General features: G+C 40.8%; 1 protein-coding gene across 1 annotated transcript in view; it reads right to left on the bottom strand.

Moving 5' to 3' along the window:
- mthfd1l (methylenetetrahydrofolate dehydrogenase (NADP+ dependent) 1 like) overlaps positions 1-23,561 on the bottom strand; it is a 91,953-nt gene that overhangs the window by 34,116 nt on the left and 34,276 nt on the right. Inside the window, exons 18-19 of the mRNA XM_035760034.2 lie at positions 19,279-19,347; positions 10,727-10,838 (exon numbers count right to left, since the gene is read on the bottom strand). Of these exons, the coding sequence (XP_035615927.1) occupies positions 10,727-10,838; positions 19,279-19,347 (181 nt within the window). The remainder of the gene's footprint in view (positions 1-10,726; positions 10,839-19,278; positions 19,348-23,561) is intronic.

The raw sequence follows: 23,561 nt of genomic DNA on the forward strand, positions 1-23,561 counted from the left end.
TGTGACAACATGGTATTACTGTCAAGTCCTGGCAATGAATTGATCACCAGAGAAAAAGCTTATTTTGGTCTCATTTTGAAACCTGGGTAGTGCATTAATGATGATCCTTTCACAAGTTCAACCACACACACAGTCACCGCCGCGTACGAGAGAAAGAAAGACAGAAACAACAACACGGTAACCCAGAGGATGTCTAAAGGAAGCCCCTGTGAGTTTCCTGGTCTGTGTGGTGACCTCAAACTAGTGAGGATTGTTGTGAAAAGCTGTGGGGCTACAGAGGACAGAGCAGGGGAGTAGTGAGGCTTGTTCAGGGTTACTACCAGTCACAGATCTGGAGCAGCAGCAGCCCAGCCTCAGCGCTCGCACGCACGCACGCACACACACACGAAAAGTAAGCCAGGTCAGCGCTAGTTTCTCCACCCCCCCCAAAAATACTCACATTTTTCCCCCAATATGAATGAAAATGCAGATTTGAGATACGATCACTGATAATACCTATTCCGAACAAGTTTTATTCCATTCTTTACATTATTCTCTCAGGTTCCAATCCTGACTAAATGTGTGTTATTCACCTGAATTAGCCTATGCATTAATGTCATTGGGAGGTCTCCACAAAAGTTGTCAAATTTGTGTTCAGCTCAACATTTCAACAAGTTTGGATGTGTCTAGTTATTCAAATGGATCCACATTCCTTCATCTGTGTGTTTTGTACAAAGGGTAAAACCCAGTGTCCCTGTTGTTAGAGGTTATTTGAGTGCCCTCTCCTCCACACCAGACCAGACCACAAAGGATGCAGGAATAGCAGGAATCTGACATGTGGAATGCATTTCAAAATGGGAGTCTGTCTGGGACTAGCCTCCACCCAGGGTGCATTCGATCTCTCTCTTATCTAAACTACAGTCAGTGCAAGACTGAAGGCTGAAACTGACTTGAAAACTACCACAACTAAAACATGTGAGAAGGATAGTATTACATTGTCACCTTCAACTTACTGTAATAAGTAATAACCACACGATTCTGGTGTTTTGTTCTTGGCAAGAGGGAGGGGAGGCAGGTAGGGGAGGGGAAGTAGAGTGGAGGAAGAGGGGAGGAAAGGGGGAGAGGGCATCACAGCTGTCTGAGGAGACTCAGAGGGGAGGGTAAGTTCCTAACATACCTGAGAGTCTGGTAACAAACAGAGAAAGCAGAGAGGGAGAGTGAAGGGAGCAGGAGAGAGACTACGAACACAGGGAGCAGGAGAGGGACTACGATACACAGGGAGCAGGAGAGGGACTACGCACACAGGGAGCAGGAGAGGGACTACGAACACAGGAGAGATAGAGGTTAAGAGAGAGCGAGGAAGGAAAAAGAGGAAGGGATAAGATGGCCCCTTCCACACTTCTCTCCTCCTGACTGTGTTGTGAAACTCTACACTGGGAGCGTATTGCCTACGCATTCCTTCAGGTCAGTAGCGTGACAGTAACTACCTGAGCATGAAGGTGGCCACACACAAACACTGTAACTAGGTGGTAAGTCGTAGTACTGTGGGTTTAGCTAGGACTAAACACACCGGGCATGCCCTTAAAGACAGTTCACTACCACTCTGTGTCCACAGGCAAAAACACACACATTCCCATTATTCTTTCACAGAGAGACTGAGAATGGAGATTAAAAAAAGAGTGAGAGGAGACGAGAGGAGAGTAAAACAGGGAGGGGTGGATGGATAGAGAAATATGGAAAGAGTCAGGTATGCTTTGACATTGATGGATTAGGCTGATTTACGCCAATGCATTCCACAGGGTCTTACGATTACAAATCTGCTTCCTCCTCTAACAGAACTTTTCCACAGTTCCTAGAAAGCTTCGGAACCCTAGTCTGGAGCGTGGACTCCTCCAAGCAGCAACCCTAAGGTACCAGGGCCAGAGGCTAGAGGCAGGACCAAGGCCAGAGGCTTGAGCAAGGCCCAGGGCAGGACTCCTCCAAGCACCAATCCTGAGGTACCAGGGCCAGAGGTTAGAGCCAGGACCAGGGCAGGACTCCTCCAAGCAGCAACCCTGAAGTACCAGGACCAGGGCAGGACTCCTCCAAGCAGCAACCCTGAAGTACCAGGGCCAGAGGCTTGAGCCTGGACCAGGGCAGGACTCCTCCAAGCAGCAACCCTGAAGTACCAGGGCCAGAGGCTTGAGCCAGGACCAGGGCAGGACTCCTCCAAGCAGCAACCCTGAAGTACCAGGGCCAGAGGCTTGAGCCAGGACCAGGGCAGGACTCCTCCAAGCAGCAACCCTGAAGTACCAGGGCCAGAGGCTTGAGCCAGGACCAGGGCAGGACTCCTCCAAGCAGCAACCCTGAAGTACCAGGGCCAGAGGCTTGAGCCAGGACCAGGGCAGGACTCCACCAGTGCCAGGACCAGGACTCAGGAGTAAGTGGGCTAAAGGTACTGGAAGCCAAGAACTAAGCTAAAGTTCAACCCTGGAGTTGTAACTTATATTTTGAGCCCACCCTTCCCAGGTAACCCGGGGTTTGAATTCCTCGCCAAAGTGTGCGTGCGCGCTTCAGCCCAGAATGTACAGTTGAAAAAGAGCTGGCCGGCATTTTTTTTTTAGTTACTGTGTCTGAGTGTGTTACTCGCACATCACACTCTTAGAATTAAGGAGGACCCTGGAGTTCCTCAGGGAACCATTGGTAGTCAATGTCAGCTGTACATCGTCCATCGGTAAATAGCCCACCCAATTTACCTACCTCATCCCCCATACTGTTTTTATTTATTTACTTTTCTGCTCTTTTGCTTACCAGTATCTCTACCTGCACATGACCATCTGATCATTTATCACTCCAGTGTTAATCTGCTAAATTGTAATTATTCACCAAACGCCTCATGCCATTTGCACACAATGTATATAGACTCTTTTTCCCCCTACTGTGTTATTGACTATGTTTTGTTTACTCCATGTGTAACTCTGTGTTGTCTGTTCACACTGCTATGCTTTATCTTGGCCAGGTCGCAGTTGTAAATGAGAACTTGTTCTCAACTAGCCTACCTGGTTAAATAAAGGTGAAAAAAAAAATTTGGTTCATATTTGCACCTTTTGTTAGTTGAGCGGTACTGGGAAGAATCTTTCATCCTTCAATGCAGCAAAGGCTTCCTGTAGAAAAGTGTATATATTGTAGCTATATCTTCTAGCGGTGGCAGCTGATCAGATGATTTGTGGCTTATTTGGGGCTTGGCTTTCAAAAAGTTATTTTTGGCCACTCATGAGAGTAATTGTCATTGCTGTTCATGTGTTCAGTTGCAGAGTCAATAATAGAGCCTGACTGATAAAATCGGTTGACCATTATAAACAAATGTAATCAAATATTTGTATCCGTCTTTATTCCAAAGATAAAGCACAGATATTATAGACATCGAAGAAACAAATACATCTGCTCATTAGCAGTCTTTTTTTATGCCCGAAGAGGGCGCTCTACGAGCTGATCATTGAACTTCATTCAGCCTTAGGTCACAAAGAGAGATGGTAGGTATGGTGGTTTGACAGTGAGTAGCTTGCCACAGCCAGCGTATTTGAATAAGTAAATAATCAAAAGTACAATTCACCAAGCAAGCAGCACTGTCATCACATTCTCACTTAGTTAAAGATAGCTGGTTTGCTAGCCAGCAGGGTAGTTAGTACATAAGTAACAGAGATTGAGCGAACACTGGAATGGCGCGAAAGTGAACACTCATCCTTGATACAAAAATTACACCATTACGGTCTTGGCCTATTATGTTAGCGAGTGGGGGCTTATTTAGTCAATGTTCCAAAATAACAAACAATCTGCAAAATGCAAGTCAGTTGGTTACATATCTAATGTGGCTTGCGAAATTATTCACCCCCTTGGCATTTTTCCTATTTTGTTGCCTTGATTTTTGGGGGGTTTGTATCATTTGATTTACACAACATGTCATCCACATTGAAGATACAAACAAGAAATAAGACAAAAAAAAACTGAAAACTTGAGCGTGCGTAACTATTCAACACCCCCCCCCAAAAGTCAATATTTTGTAGAGCCACCTTTTGCAGCAATTACAGCTGAAAGTCTCTTGGAGTATGTCTCTATAAGTTTGGCACATTTAGCCACTAGGGTTTTGACCATTCTTCAAAGCAAAACTGCTCCAGCTCCTTCAAGTTAGATGGGTTCCGCTTGTGTACAGCAATCTAAGTCATACCACAGATTCTCAATTGGATTGAGGTCTGGGCTTTGACTAGGCCATTCCAAGACATTTAAATGTTTCCCCTTCAACCACTCGAGTGTTGCTTTAGCAGTATGCTTTGGGTCATTGTCCTGCTGGAAGGTGCACCTCCTTCCCAGTCTCAAATCTCTGGAAGACAAACAGGTTTCCCTCAAGAATTTCCCCGTATTTAGCACCATCCATCATTCCGTCAATCCTGACCAGTTTCCTAGTCCCTGCCGATGAAAACATCCCCACCGCATGATGCTTCCACCACCATGCTTCACTGTGGGATGGTGTTCTCAGGGTGATGGGAGGTGTTGGGTTTGCCCCAGACATAGCTTTTTTCCTTGATGGCCAAAAAGCTCAATTTTAATCTAATCTGACCAGAGTACCTTCTTCCAAATGTTTGGGGAGTCTCCCACATGCATTTTGGCGAACACCAAAAGCGTTTGCAATTTTTTTTCTCTTTAAGCAATGTCTTTTTTCTGACCACTCCTCCATGAGGGTGGTTCCTTCAGGGTTATCTTTGGTCTATTTGTTGCCTCTCTGATTAATGCCCTCCTTGCCTGGTCCGTGAGTTTTGGTGGGCAGCCCTCTCTTGGCAGGTTTGTTGTGGTGCCATATTCTTTCAATTTTTTAATAATGGATTTAACGGTGTTCCGTGGGATGTTCAAAGTTTCTGATATTTTTTTTATAACCCAACCCTGACCTGTACGTCTCCACAACTTTGTCCCTGACCTGTTTGGGGAGCTCCTTGGTCTTCATGGTGCCGCTTGCTTGGTGGTGTCCCTTTCTTAGTGGTGTTGCAGACTCTGGGACCTTTCCCAGAGTGTATATAACAGGTGTATATAAACACTAAGATCTTGTGACACTTAAATAAAGTCCACCTGTGTGCAATCTAACTAATTATGTGACTTCTGAAGGTAATTGGTTGCACCATATCTTATTTAGGTCCTTCATGGCAAAGGGGCTGAATACATATGCACACACCATTTTATGAATACATATGCACTGAATACATATGAATACATATGCACTGAATACATATGAATACATATGCACTGAATACATATGAATACATATGCACTGAATACATATGAATACATATGCACTGAATACATATGCACGCACCATTATTTTTTTCATATCACTTTCCATATTTGGACTATTTTATGCATTGAAATCCAAATCTATTTAAATTACAGGTTGTAATGCACCAAAATAAGAAAAATGCCAAGGGGGATGAATACTTTAGCAAGGCACTGTATCACTCTGGCCATGTGATTGCATTCATGAGATAAGTAGCTAACGTTAGCTAGCTAGCTAAATTAGAACACGTGACTAAAACCAGTGAGGCAAGCATGTCTGCATAAACGTTTTCAGTCATCAGTGCATGCCATTTGCAGACGGAATGTATAGCGAATACAATTTTGTATTGAATAGCAGAGTAATGTACATACAGTACTTTCAGAAAGTAATCACACCCCTTAAATCTTTCACATTTTGTTATGTTGTAGAGTGGGATTAAAATGGAATTAATTGTATTTTTTGGTCAATGATCTACACAAAATATTGTAATGTCAAAGTGGAAGAAAAATTATAATATTTGCGAAACATTTATGAAGAATAAAGTATCTTGATTAGATAAGTATTCAACACCTGAGTCAATAGATGTTAGAATCATCTTTGGCAGTGATTACAGCAGTGAGTCTTTCTGGGTAAGTCTCTAAGAGCTTTCCACACCTGGATTGTGCAACATTTGGCCATTATTCTTTTAATAAATTCTTCAAGCTCTGTCAAATTGGTTATTAATCATTGCTAGACAACCATTTTCAGGTCTTGCCATAGATTATCAAGCAGATTTAAGTCAAAACTGTAACTAGGCCACTCAGGAACATTCACTGTCTTCTTGGTTAGCAACTCCAGTGTAGATTTGGCCTTGTGTTTTAGGTTATTGTCCTGCTGAAAGGTGAATTCATCTCCCAGTGTCTGGTGAACCAGGTTTTCCTCTAGAATTTAGCTTGTGCTTAGCTACATTCAGTAAATAAAAATATCCTGAAAAACTCCTCAGTCCTTAATGCGAACAAGCATACCCATAACATTATGCAGCCACCACTATGCTTGAAAATGTGTAGCGTCGTACTCCGTAATATGTTGTATTGGATTTGCCCCAAACATAACACTTTGTATTCAGGACAAAAAATGAATTGCTTTGCGACAATCTTTGCACTATTACTTTAGTTCCTTGTTGCAAACAAGATGAATGTTTTGGAATATTTTTATTCTGTACAGGCTTCCTTATTTTCACTCTGTCAAATAGGTTAGTATTGTGGATTAACTGCAATGTTGTTGATCCATCCTCAGTTTTCTCCTATCAGAGGCATTACACTCCAACTGTTTTAAAGTCACCATTGGCATCATGGTAAAATCCCTCAGCGGTTTCCTTCTTCTCCGGAAACTGAGTTAGGAAGGACGCCTGTATCTTTGTAGGGACTGATTGTATTGATACACCATCCAAAGTGTAATTAATAACTTCTCCATGCTCAAAGGGATATTCAAATGTCTGCTTTTTTATTTCTACCCATACAACTTGTGACTTGTTAAAGACTCCAATAAACTCCTAGACTTAATTACACTGACCATAGTAAAGGGGTTGAAAACTTATTGACCCTAGACATTTCAGCTTTTCATTTCATTTATTGTGTGTAGGGAAAAAGTCAAGGGGCGTGTATACCTTCTGAAGATATGTATGTATGGTTACTAGAAGAAAACATTGTTGTAATGAACAGCTAACTTGTTCTTGTCATAGGTTGCCATAAAGTGTTTGTTTATATGACCTTTGACTATTGTTAACACTGTGTGTAAATCTACTCAGGACAAATGCTAACGCTGACACAGTGGTGGCATGACAAACGACATGTTACTGCATTTAAATGCTTATTTGTGAACAGTGCCGTTTCCGATTTACTTGTGACAAAGTTTAATTCATTCACCCAGCCACCCCGTGTTGGTTTAGGACAAATACTTTTACATACTTCTTATCCACTTCCATTGATAGACCCCCTTAAGTCATACCTAAGAAAGTAAACTAAACAAGTTTTGTAGTTACTGTCTTATTTAGAAGATATACACTGAGTGTACAAAACATTAGGAACACCTTCCTGATGTTGCACTGCACTTCCTTTTGTCCTCAGAACAGCCTCAATTCGTGGGCATGGCCTTTACAAGGTGTCGAAAGCATTCCACAGGCATGCTGGCCCATGTTGACTCCAATGCTTCCCACAGTTGTGTCAAATTAGCTGGATGTCCTTTGGGTGGTGGACCATTCTTAATGGGACACTATTGAGCGTGAAAAAGCCAGCAGCATTTGCAGTTCTTGACACAACCCGGTGCGCCTGGTGCCAACTACCAATCCCCGTTCAAAGGCACTTCAATCTTTTGTCCTGCCCATTCACCCTCTGAATGGCGCAAGAGCACACACACAATCCATGTCTCAATTGTCACAAGGCTTGAAATCCTTATTTATCCTGTCTCCTCTCCTTCATCTACACTGATTGAAGTGTACTTAAAAAGTGACATCAATAAGGGATCATTGACCAAGTGAAGGCTGTCTATGTCATGGAAAGAGCAAGAGTTCATAATGTTTTGTTCACTCATTGTAGTTGCTTTTTGGTAGATATCCTGTAAACCACAAATACAATGTTCTTAAATAATGCACATTTTATAATTTGTTAAGAAATCATCATTTAGAGTACCTGTTAATAATTTACAGCACAATGTGTGTACAAAAAGGTCAGTTTTTCATTCCACCTCAAAAACACAACATCGGCAGATATATCGGTAATCTGTGACTTTTGCCTCCCTAATATCAATATCATATTGGACCCAAAAATAACATAGCGGTCAGGTTCTAGTCAATGGTTACGCCTGTACACTGCTAGTTCTGCCGCCTTTTTTAAAGGCGGACATAAGTGCATGTGATACTGAAGAGCCAAGTACAGTTGAAGTCGTAAGTTTACATGCACTTAGGTTGGTGTCAATAAAACTTGTTTCTCAACCACTCCACAAATGTCTTGTGAAACAAACTATAGTTTTAGCAAGTCGGTTAGGGCATCTACTTTGTGCATGACACAATACATTTTTCCAACAATTGTTAACAGACAGATTATTTCCCTTATCATTCACTGTATGACAATTCCAGTGGGTCAGAAGTTTACATACACCAAGATGACTGTGCCTTTAAACAGCTTGGAAAATTCCAGAAAATTATGTCATGGCTTTAGAAGCTTCTAATAGGCTAATTGACATAATTTGAGTCAATTGGTGGTGTACCTGTGGATGTATTTCAAGGCCTACCTTCAAACTCAGTGCCTCTTTGCTTGACATCATGGGAAAATCAAAAGAAATCAGTCCTCAGATTTTTTTTTTTTGTAGACCTCCACAAGTCTGGTTCATCCTTGGGAGCAATTTCCAAACGCAAGAATAAACACCATGGGACCACACAGCCGTTATACCACTCAGGAAGGAGACGCGTTCTGTCTCTTAGAGATGAACGTACTGTGGTGCAAAAAGTGAAAATCAATCCCAGAACAACAGCAAAGGACCTTGTGAAGATGATGGAGGAAACAGGTACAAAGTATCTATATCCACAGTAAAACGAGTCCTATATCAACATAACCTGAAAGGCTGCTCAGCAACGAAGCCACTGCTCCAAAACCGTCATAAAAAAGCCAGACTACGGTTTGCAACTACACATGAGTACTTTTTGGAGAAATGTCCTCTGGTTTGATGAAACAAAAATACAACTGTTTGACCATAATGACCATCGTTATGTTTTGAGGACAAAGGGGGAGGCTTGCAAGCTGGAGAACACCATCCCAACTGTGAAGCACGGGGGTGGCAGCATCATGTTGTGGGGTACTTTGCTGCAGGAGGGACTGGTGCACTTCACAAAATAGATGGCATCATGAGGGAAGGAAAATTATAATAATAATAATAAATTATAATATATAATAAAATTATAATTATAATATATAATAATAATAATAATAATTACGTGGATATATTGAAGCAACATCTCAAGACATCAGTCAGGAAGTTAAAGCTTGGTCGCAAATGAGTCTTCCAAATGGACGAGCATACTTCCAAAGTTGTGACAAAATGGCTTAAGGAGAACAAAGTCACGGTATTGGAGTGGTCATCACAAAGCCCTGACCTCAGAAAATGTGTGGGCAGAACTGAAAAAGCGTGTGCGAGCAAGGAGGTCTACAAACATGACTCCGTTACATCAGCTCCGTCAGGAGGAATGGGCCAATATTCACCCAATTTATTGTGGGAACCTTGTAGAAGGCTACCCGAAACGTTTGACCCAAGTTAAACTATTTAAAGGCAATGCTACCAAATACTAATGGAGTGTATGTAAACTTCTGACCCACTGGGAATGTGATGAATGAACTCAAAGCTGAAATAAAATCATTCTCTCTACTATTATTCCGACATTTCACATTCTTAAAATAAAGTGGTGAATCTTACTGACCTAAAACAGAGAATTTTTACTTGGATTAAATGTCAGGAATTGTGAAAAACAAAGTTTAAATGTATTTGGCTAAGGTGTATGTAAACTTCCGACTTCAACTGTAGCATTCCATTGTTACAATCGTCACCGTTTTGTTACAATATTGAAACACTAATATAATACATTTACTATAATAATTTTTTATTTATTTTTATTTCACCTTTATTTAACCAGGTAGGCTAGTTGAGAACAAGTTCTCATTTGCAACTGCGACCTGGCCAAGATAAAGCGTAGCAATTCGACACATACAACAACACAGAGTTACACATGGAATAAACAAAACATAGTCAATAATACAGTAGAACAAAAGAAAACAAAAAGTCTATATACAGCTTGTGCAAATGAGGTAAGTTAAGGAAATAAATAGGCCATGGTGGCGAAGTAATTACAATATAGCAATTAAACACTGGAATGGTATATCGGCAGAAGATGAATGTGCAGGTAGAGATACTGGGGTGCAAAGGAGCAAAATAAATAAATAAATACCAGTATGGGGATGAGGTAGGTCGATAGATGGGCTGTTTACAGATAGGCTAAGTACAGGTTCAGTGATCTGTAAACTGCTCTGACAGCTGGTGCTTAAAGCTAGTGAGTCTCCAGCTTCAGAGATTCAGAGATTTTTGCAATTCGTTCCAGTCATGGGCAGCAGAGAACTGGAAGGAAAGACGACCAAAGGAGGAATTGGCTTTGGGGGTGACCAGTGAGATATACCTGCTGGAGCGCGTGCTACGAGGGGGTGCTGCTATGGTGACCAGTGAGCTGAGATAAGGTCGGGGCTTTACCTACTATAATAATAATAAATCATGTCACTTACATTTCTATTATTAAAAAAGGTTCAACATTTAACCCCTGCCCTCACAAAAAGGTATCCGGTTGAACCTTTACAAATTAAATCATTTTGAGAAACAAAAAGGTTCCTCGAGGCTCCTTTAATTCGAAGAGTGTGCACTGAGGACACTTACCTACAAATCCGTCCTCTCCGACCAGCTTCAATGCAAGCTTGTCTGCCAGCACTGAGGAGTTGCCATGGGCGATGTTGGCAAATGGCCCCGCGTGGACAAACACTGGAGAGCCCTAGAACAACAGAAGGGCACACCATTTTTATTACCCAAAGTGACTTACTTACAAACCCAGTACAAACAAACATGGAAGAAGTACCTCTACATTCATTTGCATTCTACAACTACATCATTGAGTTTCAGGACTGAATATGTGTCTAAACATTATTTGTCTACACAGCAGCTGCAGGTCAAGAGGTGGGAGGCACTAGTAGTGCAACGTTCCAGTGTTAATACACAGAACAACCCCATTCAGCCATTGGACTATGTCTATAACAATATACATGTTCAACTACAACTTTTGAGGAAGAAAATTCCTAACACCTCAGTCAAAATAGTGGGAGAGGGGAAAAGCTTGGAGGGAGAAAGCTGGGATAGGGGGAAACTGGAAGGTGAGTGAAAACGCTTTAGCCATTGTTTTGTCATGTGACAGGGCAGAGACAAATACCTCCAGTCCCACCGAGCTCTAAATCACTTGTTTAATGTGCCTCTTACACATGCTTTATAAAGCATCTACTTAAAATCGGAGAGAGAAAACAGAAAAGAGCACAGTGGGAGAGAATGAATGTGAGTGTGTGTGATTGTATTGAGAAAAAGAGCAACTCTAGAGATAAATCAGATGAAGCAGATGAAAAAAGCCCATTTGAATAGGTATCCTGTTGCTGTTACCACCCTTTCCATTGTGCACTCTTTCTCTGACCCTGTAGGAAAGCTAGCATACGTCACATAAAAGGTGAATCTCTGTGTGTGATGACAACCCCTGAACTCTGATTGGATGTTGTGTCATTCCCTCCAGGAAAAACATTCAGGAAATATAACCACCAGCTCTCACAAATGAAATAAATACAATAAAAAAGGCAATTGTGTCAGTTCTCCAGTCGGTGGAAAATAAAAGAGGAAGAGAGGATTAAACACACCCAGGGGAAAGGGATGGAGATAAAAACAGGAAGGAGGAGATCGTTTCATCCTTTCTTCACCTCTCTCTCCAATACACCATCAGCATCACACACAAAAGGGCAAAAGGTTAGACTGGGGTCAATCAGGTGTCAAAACTAAGACTGATTGGACCATTTAATCATGATCCACTCATGTAGACTGCAAACCCAGATGCCTGTACCAATCCTACATACAGTATTACATATTACTCCACTGTCACTGTTTTGTACTCTGAGGAACAAGTGGAGGATGAGAGGAGACAGATCTGAGAGAAAACCATAGCAGAGGAATACACGGTCTGACTTCATCGGAATGTACATGATGGGGGGGTATGTGTGTGTTGTGGATGGAGCATTACGCTTTCATCATTTGCGGTCACATCTGTGTAAACAACTCTGAATTGTCCTTAACAGGCCATAATTATCTGTGCCAAGCTGAAGACATCACCCCTAGAATGTGTCTGTATCTACAGTGCCTTCAGAAAGTATTCACATCTCTTTACTTTCTCCACATTTTGTTGTGTTACAGTCTAAATTTAAAATAGATTACATTGAGATTTCTTGTCACTGGGGAATTTTTTTAATTACATTTTTTAAAACAAATTTATTAAAAACATTAAAAGCTTAAATGTTATGAGTCAATAACCCCTTTGTTATGGCAAGTCTAAATAAGTTCAGGACTAAAAATGGCTTAACAAGTCACCTAAGTTACATGGACTCACTGTGTACAATAAAAGTGCTTAATATGATTTTTAAATAACAACCTCATCTCTGTACCCCACACATACAATTATCTGTAAGGTCTCTCAGTCGAGCAGGGAATTTAAAACACAGATTTAACCAAAGACCAAGGAAGTTTTCCAATACCTTGCAAAGAAGGGCACCTATTGGTAGATGGGTAAAACATTTTTAAAAAGCACACATTGAATATCCCTCTGAGCATGGTGAAGTTATTAATTACACGTTGGATGGTGTATCAATACAATCAGTCACTACAAAGATACAGGCGATCCTTCCTAACTCAGTTGGAGGAGAGGAAGGAAACCACTCAGGGATTTTACCATGATGCCAATGGTGACTTTAAAACAGTTACAGAGCCTCTTATAGGAGAAAACTGAGGATGGATCAACAACATTGTAGTTACTCCACAATACCAACACAATTGACAGAGTGAAAAGGAGGAAGTCGATACATAATAAAAATATTCTAAAACATGCATCCTGTTAGCAATAAGGCACTAAAGTAACACTGCAAAAAATGCGGCAAAGCAATTCACTTTTTGTCCTGAATACAAAGTGTTGATTGGATTTGCCCTAAGCATTACTGAGTATCATTCTCCATATTTTCAAGCATAGTGACGGCTGCATCATGTTATGCTATGCTTGTTCTTGGTAAGGACTGGGGACTTTTTCAGGATCAAAAAACAAACTGAATGTAGCTAAGCACAAGCAAAATCCTAGAGGAAAACCTGGTTCAGCCTGCTTTCCACCAGACACTGGGAGATGAATTCACCTTCCAGCAGGACAATAACCTAAAACACAAGGCAAAATCTACACAGGAGTTGCTAACCAAAAAGACAGTGAATGTTCCTGAGTGGCTGAGTTACAGTTTTGACTTAAATCTGTGGCAAGACCTCAAAATGGTTGTCTAGACATGATCAACAACCAATTTGACAAGACCTTGAAGAATTTTGGAAATAATAAAATGGTCTGATGTTGCACAATCCAGTTGTGGATAGCTCTTATCGATATTTACCCAGAAAGACAGACAGATGTAATCGTTGACAAATTGTAACATGTATTGACTCAGGGGGTTGAATACTTAACTAATCAAGATTTTTTCCCTCCCCAAAAAGTTAGAATTTCTCTTCCACTTTGACAGAGTATTTTGAATAGATTATTGAATAACTTTTTTTAACAGTTAAATCCATTTTAATCCCACTTTGTAACAAAATGAGAAAAAGTAAAAAATGTGTCACGTCCTGACCATAGAGAGCCTTTATTTTCTATGGTGGAGTAGGTCAGGGCGTGACTGGGGGGTTAGTCTAGTTTATATTTTCTATGTGGGGTTCTAGGTTGTTTTTTCTATGTTGGGGTTTTGGTATGATTCCCAATTAGAGGCAGCTGGCTATCGTTGTCTCTAACTCGGGATCATACTTAAGTAGCATTTTTTCCACCTGTGGGTTATGGGATATTGTTTATGTTTTGAGTTAGTGTTGTAGTCAAGGTTTGTTGTTTGTTAGTTTGTTTAGTCTTTGCTAAAGTTTCACTTCTTTAATACATTATGTGGAACTCAACGTACGCTGCGCCTTGGTCCAACCTTCATTCTAACGAAAGCGACAAAATTATTGGGACAGTGATAGATTTTCTGTTGTTTTGGCTCAGAACTCCAACCCTTTGGATTTTAAAATATACAATGACTCTACAAACTTGTTGGATGCTGTCACGCCCTGGCCTTAGTATTCTGTGTTTTCTTTATTTTGGTTAGGCCAGGGACATGGGTGATTATGTGTTTGTCTTGTCTAGGGGTTTTGTAGATTGATGGGGTTGTGTTTAGTATAGTATTCTAGGTAAGTCTATGGTTGCCTAGAATGGTTCTCCATCAGAGGCAGGTGTTTATCGTTGTCTCTGATTGGGAACCATATTTAGGCAGCCATATTCTTTGAGTGAGTATTTCGTGGGTGATTGTTTCCTGTCTTTGTTTGTTGCACCAGATAGGGCTGTTTCGGTTTTTCACGTTTCTTGTTTTGTAAATTGTTCATATTTTTCATCTTTCATTAAAGATGTATAAAGATAACCACGCTGCATTTTGGTCCTCCTCTTTCACCAGAAAACCGTAACAGATGCATTTGCTGTTTGTTTTGCTTGTGTTTCAGATTGTGTGCCCAACAGAAATGAGTGTGTCATTTTGGAGTCACTTATTCTAAATAAGAAAATAATAAACTCAGCAAAAAAAGAAATGTCCTCTCACTGTCAACTGCGTTTATTTTCAGCAAACATGCGTAGATACAGTGCCTTGCGAAAGTATTCGGCCCCCTTGAACTTTGCAACCTTTTGCCACATTTCAGGCTTCAAACAAAGATATAAAACTTTTCTTTTGTGAAGAATCAACAAGTGGGACACAATCATGAAGTGGAACGACATTTATTGGATATTTCAAACTTGTTTAACAAATCAAAAAACTGAAATTGGGCGTGCAAAATTATTCAGCCCCCTTAAGTTAATACTTTGTAGCGCCACCTTTTGCTGCGATTACAGCTGTAGGTCGCTTGGGAGATGTCTATCAGTTTTGCACATCGAGAGACTGAAATTCTTTCCCATTCCTCCTTGCAAAACAGCTCGAGCTCAGTGAGATTGGATGGAGAGCATTTGTGAACAGCAGTTTTCAGTTCTTTCCACAGATCCTCGATTGGATTCAGGTCTGGACTTTGACTTGGCCATTCTAACACCTGGATATGTTTATTTTTTAACCATTCCATTGTAGATTTTGATTTATGTTTTGGATCATTGTCTTGTTGGAAGACAAATCTCCGTCCCAGTCTCAGGACTTTTGCAGACTCCAGGTTTTCTTCCAGAATAGTCCTGTATTTGGCTACATCCATCTTCCCTTCAATTTTAACCATCTTCCCTGTCCCTGCTGAAGAAAAGCAGGCCCAAACCATGATGCTGCCACCACCATGTTTGACAGTGGGGATGGTGTGTTCAGGGTGATGAGCTGTGTTGCTTTTACGCCAAACATAACATTTTTTACATTGTTGACAAAAAGTTCAATTTTGGTTTCATCTGACCAGAGCACCTTCTACCACATGTTTGGTGTGTCTCCCAGGTGGCTTGTGGCAAACTTTAAACAACACTTTTTATGGATATCTTTAAGAAATGTTTTTCTTCTTGCCACTCTTCCATAAAGGCCAGATTTGTGCAATATACGACTGATTGTTGTCCTATGGACAGAGTCTCCCACCTCAGCTGTAGATCTCTGCAGTTCATCCAGTGGGCCTCTTGGCTGCATCTCTGATCAGTCTTCTCCTTGTATGAGCTGAAAGTTTAGAGGGACGGCCAGGTCTTGGTAGATTTGCAGTGGTCTGATACTCCTTCCATTTCAATATTATCGCTTGCACAGTGCTCCTTGGGATGTTTAAAGCTTGGGAAATCTTTTTGTATCCAAATCCGGCTTTAAACTTCTTCACAACAGTATATCAGACCTGCCTGGTGTGTTCCTTGTTCTTCATGATGCTCTCTGCGCTTTTAACGGACCTCTGAGACTATCACAGTGCATGTGCATTTATACGGAGACTTGATTACACACAGGTGGATTGTATTTATCATCATTAGTCATTTAGGTCAACATTGGATCATTCAGAGATCCTCACTGAACTTCTGGAGAGAGTTTGCTGCACTGAAAGTAAAGGGGCTGAATAATTTTGCACGCCCAATTTTTCAGTTTTTGATTTGTTAAAAAAGTTCGAAATATCCAATAAATGTCGTTCCACTTCGTGATTGTGTCCCACTTGTTGTTGATTCTTCACAAAAAAAATACAGTTTTATATCTTTATGTTTGAAGACTGAAATGTGGCAAAAGTTCGCAAAGTTCAAGGGGGCCGAATAATTTCGCAAGGCACTGTATGTGTATGAACATAACAAGATTCAACAACTGAGACATAAGCTGAACAAGTTCCAGAGACATGTGACTGACAGAATTGGAATAATGTGTCCCTGAACAAAGGAGGGGTCTCTTTGGGATTGAGATCCGGGCTCTTCGCTGGCAATGGCAGAACACTGACCTTCCTGTCTTGCAGGAAATCACACACAGAACGAGCAGTATGTTTGGTGACATTGTCATGCTGGAGAGTCATGTCAGGATGAGCCTGCAGGAAGGGTACCACATGAGGGAGGAGGATGTCTTCACTGTAACGCAAAGAGTTGAGATTGCCTGCAATGACAACAAGCTCAGTCTGATGATGCTGTGACACACCGCCCCAGACCATGACGGACCCTCCACCTCCAAATCGATCCCACTCCAGAGGACCCTGGGCATCTTTCTTTTGGTGTTTTTCACAGTCAGTAGAAAGGCCTCTTTAGTGTCCTAACTTTTTATAACTGTGACCTTAATTGCCTACCGTCTGTAAGCTGTTATGTTTATTAACGATTGTTCCACAGGTGCATGTTCATTAATTGTTTATGGTTCATTGAACAAGCATGGGAAACAGTGGCCAAACCCTTTACAATGAAGATCTGTGAAGTTATTTGGATTTTTACGAATTATCTTTGAAAGACGTTTCTTTTTTTGCTGAGTTTATGTTTCTAAACAATTATCATGATTACAGATAGATCTGAATGAATTGTGAATTAGATTAATTGCTGTCCAAAGGACTGTGTGTGTGTGTGTTTTATTTGCGAGGCAGAGAGCATCATTTACAAAGCCCCAGAGAGTAGGAACCCAGCACAGCAGGACCTGCACTGGGTCAGAGCAGACCACCTTTGCATGGTGTTTGTACTGTATTTATACAGTAGATTAGAGGCAGTATGGGTGTGCGTGTTTCAGTCAGTCCCACTTACAGTAAATTGGCCGTTTTAGAACACACGTACAGTAATCCTGGCCCTCTCGACTACAGATACAGTGAGGCAACTATTACTTTCCTCCTATCTCTTTACAGACCCTGCTCCATCTGTGAAAACATACATATACACGCACGCACACAAACAAGGGCACAGAGGGCCTAACTAAACTGAAAATTCCCACGGACCTTTTAGGCCTGGTCCATCCCGATATGCATCCCCCCTTCAGAAACACAGGAAACACAGACAGGAAAGGTTCCACAAAACAGGACTCCAACGTTTCCTCCCAAAACATAAAACCACTCTCTGCAACACCACTTTCCCCCCCAGCTCCCCAAAACAAAAACCTAATCCCTACTCAACCCCACACCCTAAAAACATAAAACCACCTCCCAAAACAAAAAAGTAGCCAGCCAACAACTAACATTTCCTAGTTTCTAACCCCTTCAATGTTTGCATACATATGCTGTCAATTATTGAACATTCTAATTGATGACATTACAACGGGCTGTTAAATCTTCATTGAACTAACATTTAAGCAATAATTTCTGAGGAGGGCATTGTTGCTGATATTGCCAACATATTTATAAAATACTGATGACATTTTTTAAAGTAAATCATATTTTAACGAGTAAAGTTGCTGCCCATGCGGTCTGGTTGTTAGTTATTTTCTCGTGTTTTGTCCCAGTCGTCAATTAATCATTTGACTTTGCTATGCTAAAAAAATAATAATAGGAATTTAGCTAGCTAGCTAGCAGAGATTCAATGATGATGATGATGAGAGACAAGAACTTCAATAAATAATGATTTAATAAATATCCAATAGGCCTACATAGGTCGCACTGCGTACATTCATTCTTGGGCTAGCTAGGCTATTGGTGCTGAAGAGATCGCATTTGTAAAATGACACATTATTGCACAGGTCATAAGGCAGATATGTAGGTTTATACAACCACCAACTTTTGTAAACCAAATAGTAGCACTGAAAAATAATGTGTTGATGATTTTCTCCCCTGAGAGTTAATGCATTTCCTGCCTGGGCTGCAGGACAGTGAAATTACGACATTAACACGTCATGGTACATTGAAGGAGTCCCAAAACTCACGCATATCAACCAATCAGCATCCAGGATCCAAATAACCAGTTTTATAATTCAGAATAACCCTTTGAGTGAGTTGGACTGATTTTATCCGGTATTTGAGTTTCCATTGTGTGGTCATTGTAAATAATAATTCATGTTTCAATCATTAAATTACAATTAATTCTACAGTTCTCCTTGTAGTGTAATCAATTAGAATCATTCAATTAGAGTGTTCAACAATGGAAGGCATAATGACATTGCTCTGGAGACGGTTCCAGAGGCTCTCCCTGAGGGCAGGTCCACTACAGACACACCAGCCCCAGCATTCAGAGGGGGCCAGATCAAGATGTATTCCAGCTCTTTATCAGTTTAATCATTCAGTCCATCAGCCCAAATCTCCATCTCACTCCATCTCTATTCCTCCATCGCCTCAGAGAGAATCGGGTATGGGCGTTTCCACTAGCATGGGCCAGTCAGAGGTCACACGTGTGTGTGTGTGTGTGTGTCTGAACGTACACGGTCATGTCTCAGAGAACAATGAGATGCAGATGTACGGAGAGGCAGGGTAAACGTCTGGACCATCACACCCAACCTCAACTGATTGCTCTTCAGTTCAATACTAAACAACTGCTCTTAGCTCACAGCTACACTCATTTCCCAGTCTCTAGGAACTTGGAATGTATAAATCTAAGAGGATTGGATAGGTGTTAATAAAATGGCAAAAGTTCAGACAAAATTGCTCTGATAGCCTATGTGGAATTTTCGGGATATTCCTGAACAACAGTGCAGTCATCACCCTGTCTTTGACAACATCGTTGTCCTCTCTCTATAATGGTCTTCATCTCATGCTTGGATAGCAACGAGTATGTGTGGTTAGAGACTCACTTCTAGGGTCTGCATAAGGGTAGGCTTGATGGCATCCTTCATGAGCACCGCAAGTGCTCCACTCACACCCTGAGAGAGAGAGAGAGAGAAAGAGAAGTTGTTAGTGCTGAAATTCGTGAAGGGATTTTACAGTATCCTACCAATAAAATAACCATGCAAACCACACAATAAAACGGCTGTTAAAGCAATTCAAAACCAAAACCCATATTTCCATACACATATCTATGACACACACACGGCCCATCCCTACTTATCATCATTTCCAAAATCCAGTCTGGCCTGGTTGTGTGTTTTCCAGTCAATGCAGCATTCCTGATTATCCATAACAGAATATGGGATCCTCCTCAGTGAGCCAGGCCTATATGGCGCAACAACACCACCACCACCGCCCGGGCAACGAAGGAGTGGCTTCGTAAGAAGCATTCCAAGGTCCTGGAGTGGCCTAGCCAGTCTCCAGATCTCAGCCCCAAAGACAATCTTTGGAGGGAGTTGAAAGTCCGTGTTGCCCAGCAACAGCCCCAAAACATCACTGCTCTAGAGGAGTTCTGCATGGAGGAATGGGCCAAAATACCAGCAACAGTGTGTGAAAACCTTGTGAATACTTACAGAAAACGTTTGACCTCTGTCATTGCCAACAAAGGGTATATAACAAAGTATTGAGATTAACTTTTGTTATTGACCAAATACTTATTTTCCACCATAATTTGCAAATACATTAATTAGAAATCCTACAATGATTTTCTGGATTTTTCCCCCTCATTTTGTCTGTCATAGTTAGAGTGTACCTATGGTGAAAATTACAGGCCTCACTCATCTTTTTAAGTGGGAGAACTTGCACAATTGGTGGCTGACTAAATACTTTTTTGCCCCACTGTACAAGCTGCTGATGTGCACCTTTGGAACATCTACATTTAAAAATAAAACACACACACACACACACACACACACACACACACACACACACACACACACACACACACACACACACACACACACACACACACACACACACACACACACACACACACACACACACACACACACTATTTAAATATATACCATCACAATATATTTTAGTCAAGTCTAAAGAAACATGATATGAAGAAAATGTATTTCAGAAGAACAGAATATGAGTTGGCTTACTGTATGTCTGGCTATGCTCCATGCCATAGGCTTGTTCATTTAAGTGAAAATATATGTTTATAAGTACCATTATTTTATATGATTTTATATTAAGAAGAATATAATTTAACTTAGCTGGGGAAAAACATTTATTATGGAGCAAGAATGCATATGAAGTGGATATTAAGAGTAAAAGTGATCACGTGAAAAAGGTCCTAAATGCCAGATTTAGAGTTATTTGGCAAATTTATTTGTGAATGAAACAAACCTTAGAATGTCTTAGAAATCAGAGCATATATGGGCTGCATGGAGCGACTATCTGCTATTGATTTGAGAAAGAATCTTGCCTCAGGCTGCACAGCTGTCATATCAATTTACATTTAGAATGGTCCATGATTAAATGGTTAGGAACAGGGGGAGGGGAAAAAGACATCTGTCTGTACTCCAATAGAGAATGGAGGACTCTGGCTTTCCCACCGGTCTGTTTGGTAGGCTACTTCAGTTTTATAGCAGAGCATAATATGACCAGCTGAGAAATAAATACAACACCACTTATTTCACTGCACGCATCAACCACTGTTTGAGGAGTATGCTCTCGCTGCCAGAAAGGTGATGTTCCGCCCAAACTCTATGCCATGGGCTCTCCAACCTTGTTCCTGCAGCTACCCAGTTCTTAATTTGGGAAAAGTGAAAATCTGTTTGGGAACATCGATATTAACATGTTTTTGCAACGAAACACATTTAACTTAACTGTTGACAGCCAGTCTGCGTGCTCGAGAAAGGAAGAGGAGGAAGACATGGAAACGCATGGTGGTGAGATTCTGTATAGCTAAAGGTAATGTCACCCAAACAAGAAAATACATGTTTAAATTTAAAACAACAATCCCTATTACTAGACTGTTCAAAATCAAATACTAATTCACAAATTGTAGACTAACTGTAAGCTGCCCTGCACAATCAATGAATCAACAGCATGGTCTAAGGCTATAAGTTCTGTCCAGACTCATGGATATACATGTTGGAGCGTAGTGTAAGGTAACCAGTCCATCTAGTGTGCATAATAATACAGTCCACACTCAATTATGTATCAAAGAAATGGTAATATGCAGTAGACTATGTATTGTATAGCGGTACAATCATCATTTTAATTCAGGTTATTTTTGGGCCTGGGCTCTAACTCTAATATACATATGGGTGTTTTTAATCCATCATCACCTTAGAAAGCGCTGTTCATATGGTTTACACTGTTGCAATCTGCTGACTAACTTTATTCACATTAATCGCAGTGAGGTGAGCTATAAAAATATGATAAGCTGTTTTGATGATAAGTGTTGGATTTGATTGCATTTGCACTGTAGTCCAAAGTGAAGATAAAGAATTACATGCATAATCACATTTATTATAAAATGTGCATTTTTATAGTTAAAATTATCTTCCCCAAACTTGAAACTCACTAGCAGCCTATGTATGCCAGTTAGGGTCTACACCTGTTGGAAAGCAGAGTAACGTGCTTAATTTTAAGAAGTTATGTTATTTCAAACATTAGCAAAACATATAGGCCAGACTACATAAGGTGTGCCACTATGATTTGCTTACTGCACAAGCTGGGCATCATTAACAAGTGATGGGCTAACATTGTCACCCATCAGACTAATCGTAATTTGATGTAGTCTTTACATATACTAAATAATATATACAGTACCAGTCGAAAGTTTGGACACCTACCTCATTCCAGGGTTTTTCAGTATGTTTTACTATTCTCTACATTGTAGAATAATAGTGAAAACATCAAAACCATGAAATAACAGCTTTGCACAATCTTGGCATTCTCTCAACCAGCTTCATGAGGTAGTCACCTGGACGTACTTCAATTAACATGTGTGCCTTGTTAAAAGTACATTTGTGGAATTTCTTTCCTTCTTAATGCATTTGAGCCAATCAGTTGTGTTGTGACAAGGTAGGGTTGGTAAGTCCATATTATGGCAAGAAAGGTTCAAATAAGCAGAGAGAAACGACAGTCCATCATTACTTTAAAGACACGAAGGTCAGTCAATTAAAAAAAATTCAAATAACTTTGAAAGTTTCTTCAAGTCACAAAAACCATCAAGCGCTATGATGAAATTACCTGTCATGAGGACCGCCACATGAAAGGAAGACCCAGAATTACCTCTGCTGCAGAGGATACGTTCATTAGAGTTACTGTTGCCAGAGATATTATAGAAAGAAGATAGAAACCCAATGAATGAGTGAACACATAATGCCCCATCCAGCAGACTGTCGACCAATCGCGTTCACGTTGTCAAGCTGTGTCATGCGGTTGCTAAACTAATCATCAAGCAATCCCTTCTCAAAGAGAAACGTTCCGATTTTCCTCGAAAGTATGTAATGTCACAATTCCAAAGCTATACGATACTACAGATAACAAGTTAAACATCTCACATCTCGGAAAATATTTGTAATGTTGTACTTCTTGTTGATGAAATTCTAACTAATGTTGGGTTTTGAGCTAGCGCCCAATAGACCTATTCACTCCTTGAAAGAGAGCGCGCTTTGTACAACAATCGTCCAGAATGCACCGCGCAGCCCATTGATGTAGCATGGGCATCTCCTCAAAAGTATACCTGCTGTTGTGAATGTTAAGACTCCACTCTGAGGGACATCGATCTACATGTTGAACAATGTGAGATTGTAGACTCCTAAATTTATAGTGCAGTTTCTTTTGCCGATTTTACAGGTAACTAGCTATGTTACATGCTGATATTGTCTTTGGTATTAGTGTGTAGCTACGTTTGCTAGCTACACCAGATGACCAAAAGTATGTGGACACCTGCTCCAGAGTACAATGGCGACGAGCTTTACACCACACCAGCCGAGACTTGGCATTGCGCATGGTGATCTTAGGCTTGTGTGCAGCTGCTCAGCCATGGAAACCCCTTTCATGAAGCTCCCAACGAACAATTATTGTGCTGACGTTGCTTCCAGAGGCAGTTTGGAACTCGGTAGTGAGTGTTACAACAAAGGACAGATGATTTTTATGCGTTACAGCACTCGGCGGTCCCATTCTGTGAGCTTGTGTGGCTTACCACTTCACGACTGAGACGTTGTTGCAACTAGACCTTTCCACTTCACAATAACAGCACTTATAGTTGACCGGGGCAGTT

The sequence above is a fragment of the Oncorhynchus keta genome, chromosome 8 (genome assembly GCF_023373465.1).
Source record: "Oncorhynchus keta strain PuntledgeMale-10-30-2019 chromosome 8, Oket_V2, whole genome shotgun sequence".
Classification (NCBI taxonomy): Eukaryota; Metazoa; Chordata; class Actinopteri; order Salmoniformes; family Salmonidae; genus Oncorhynchus; species Oncorhynchus keta.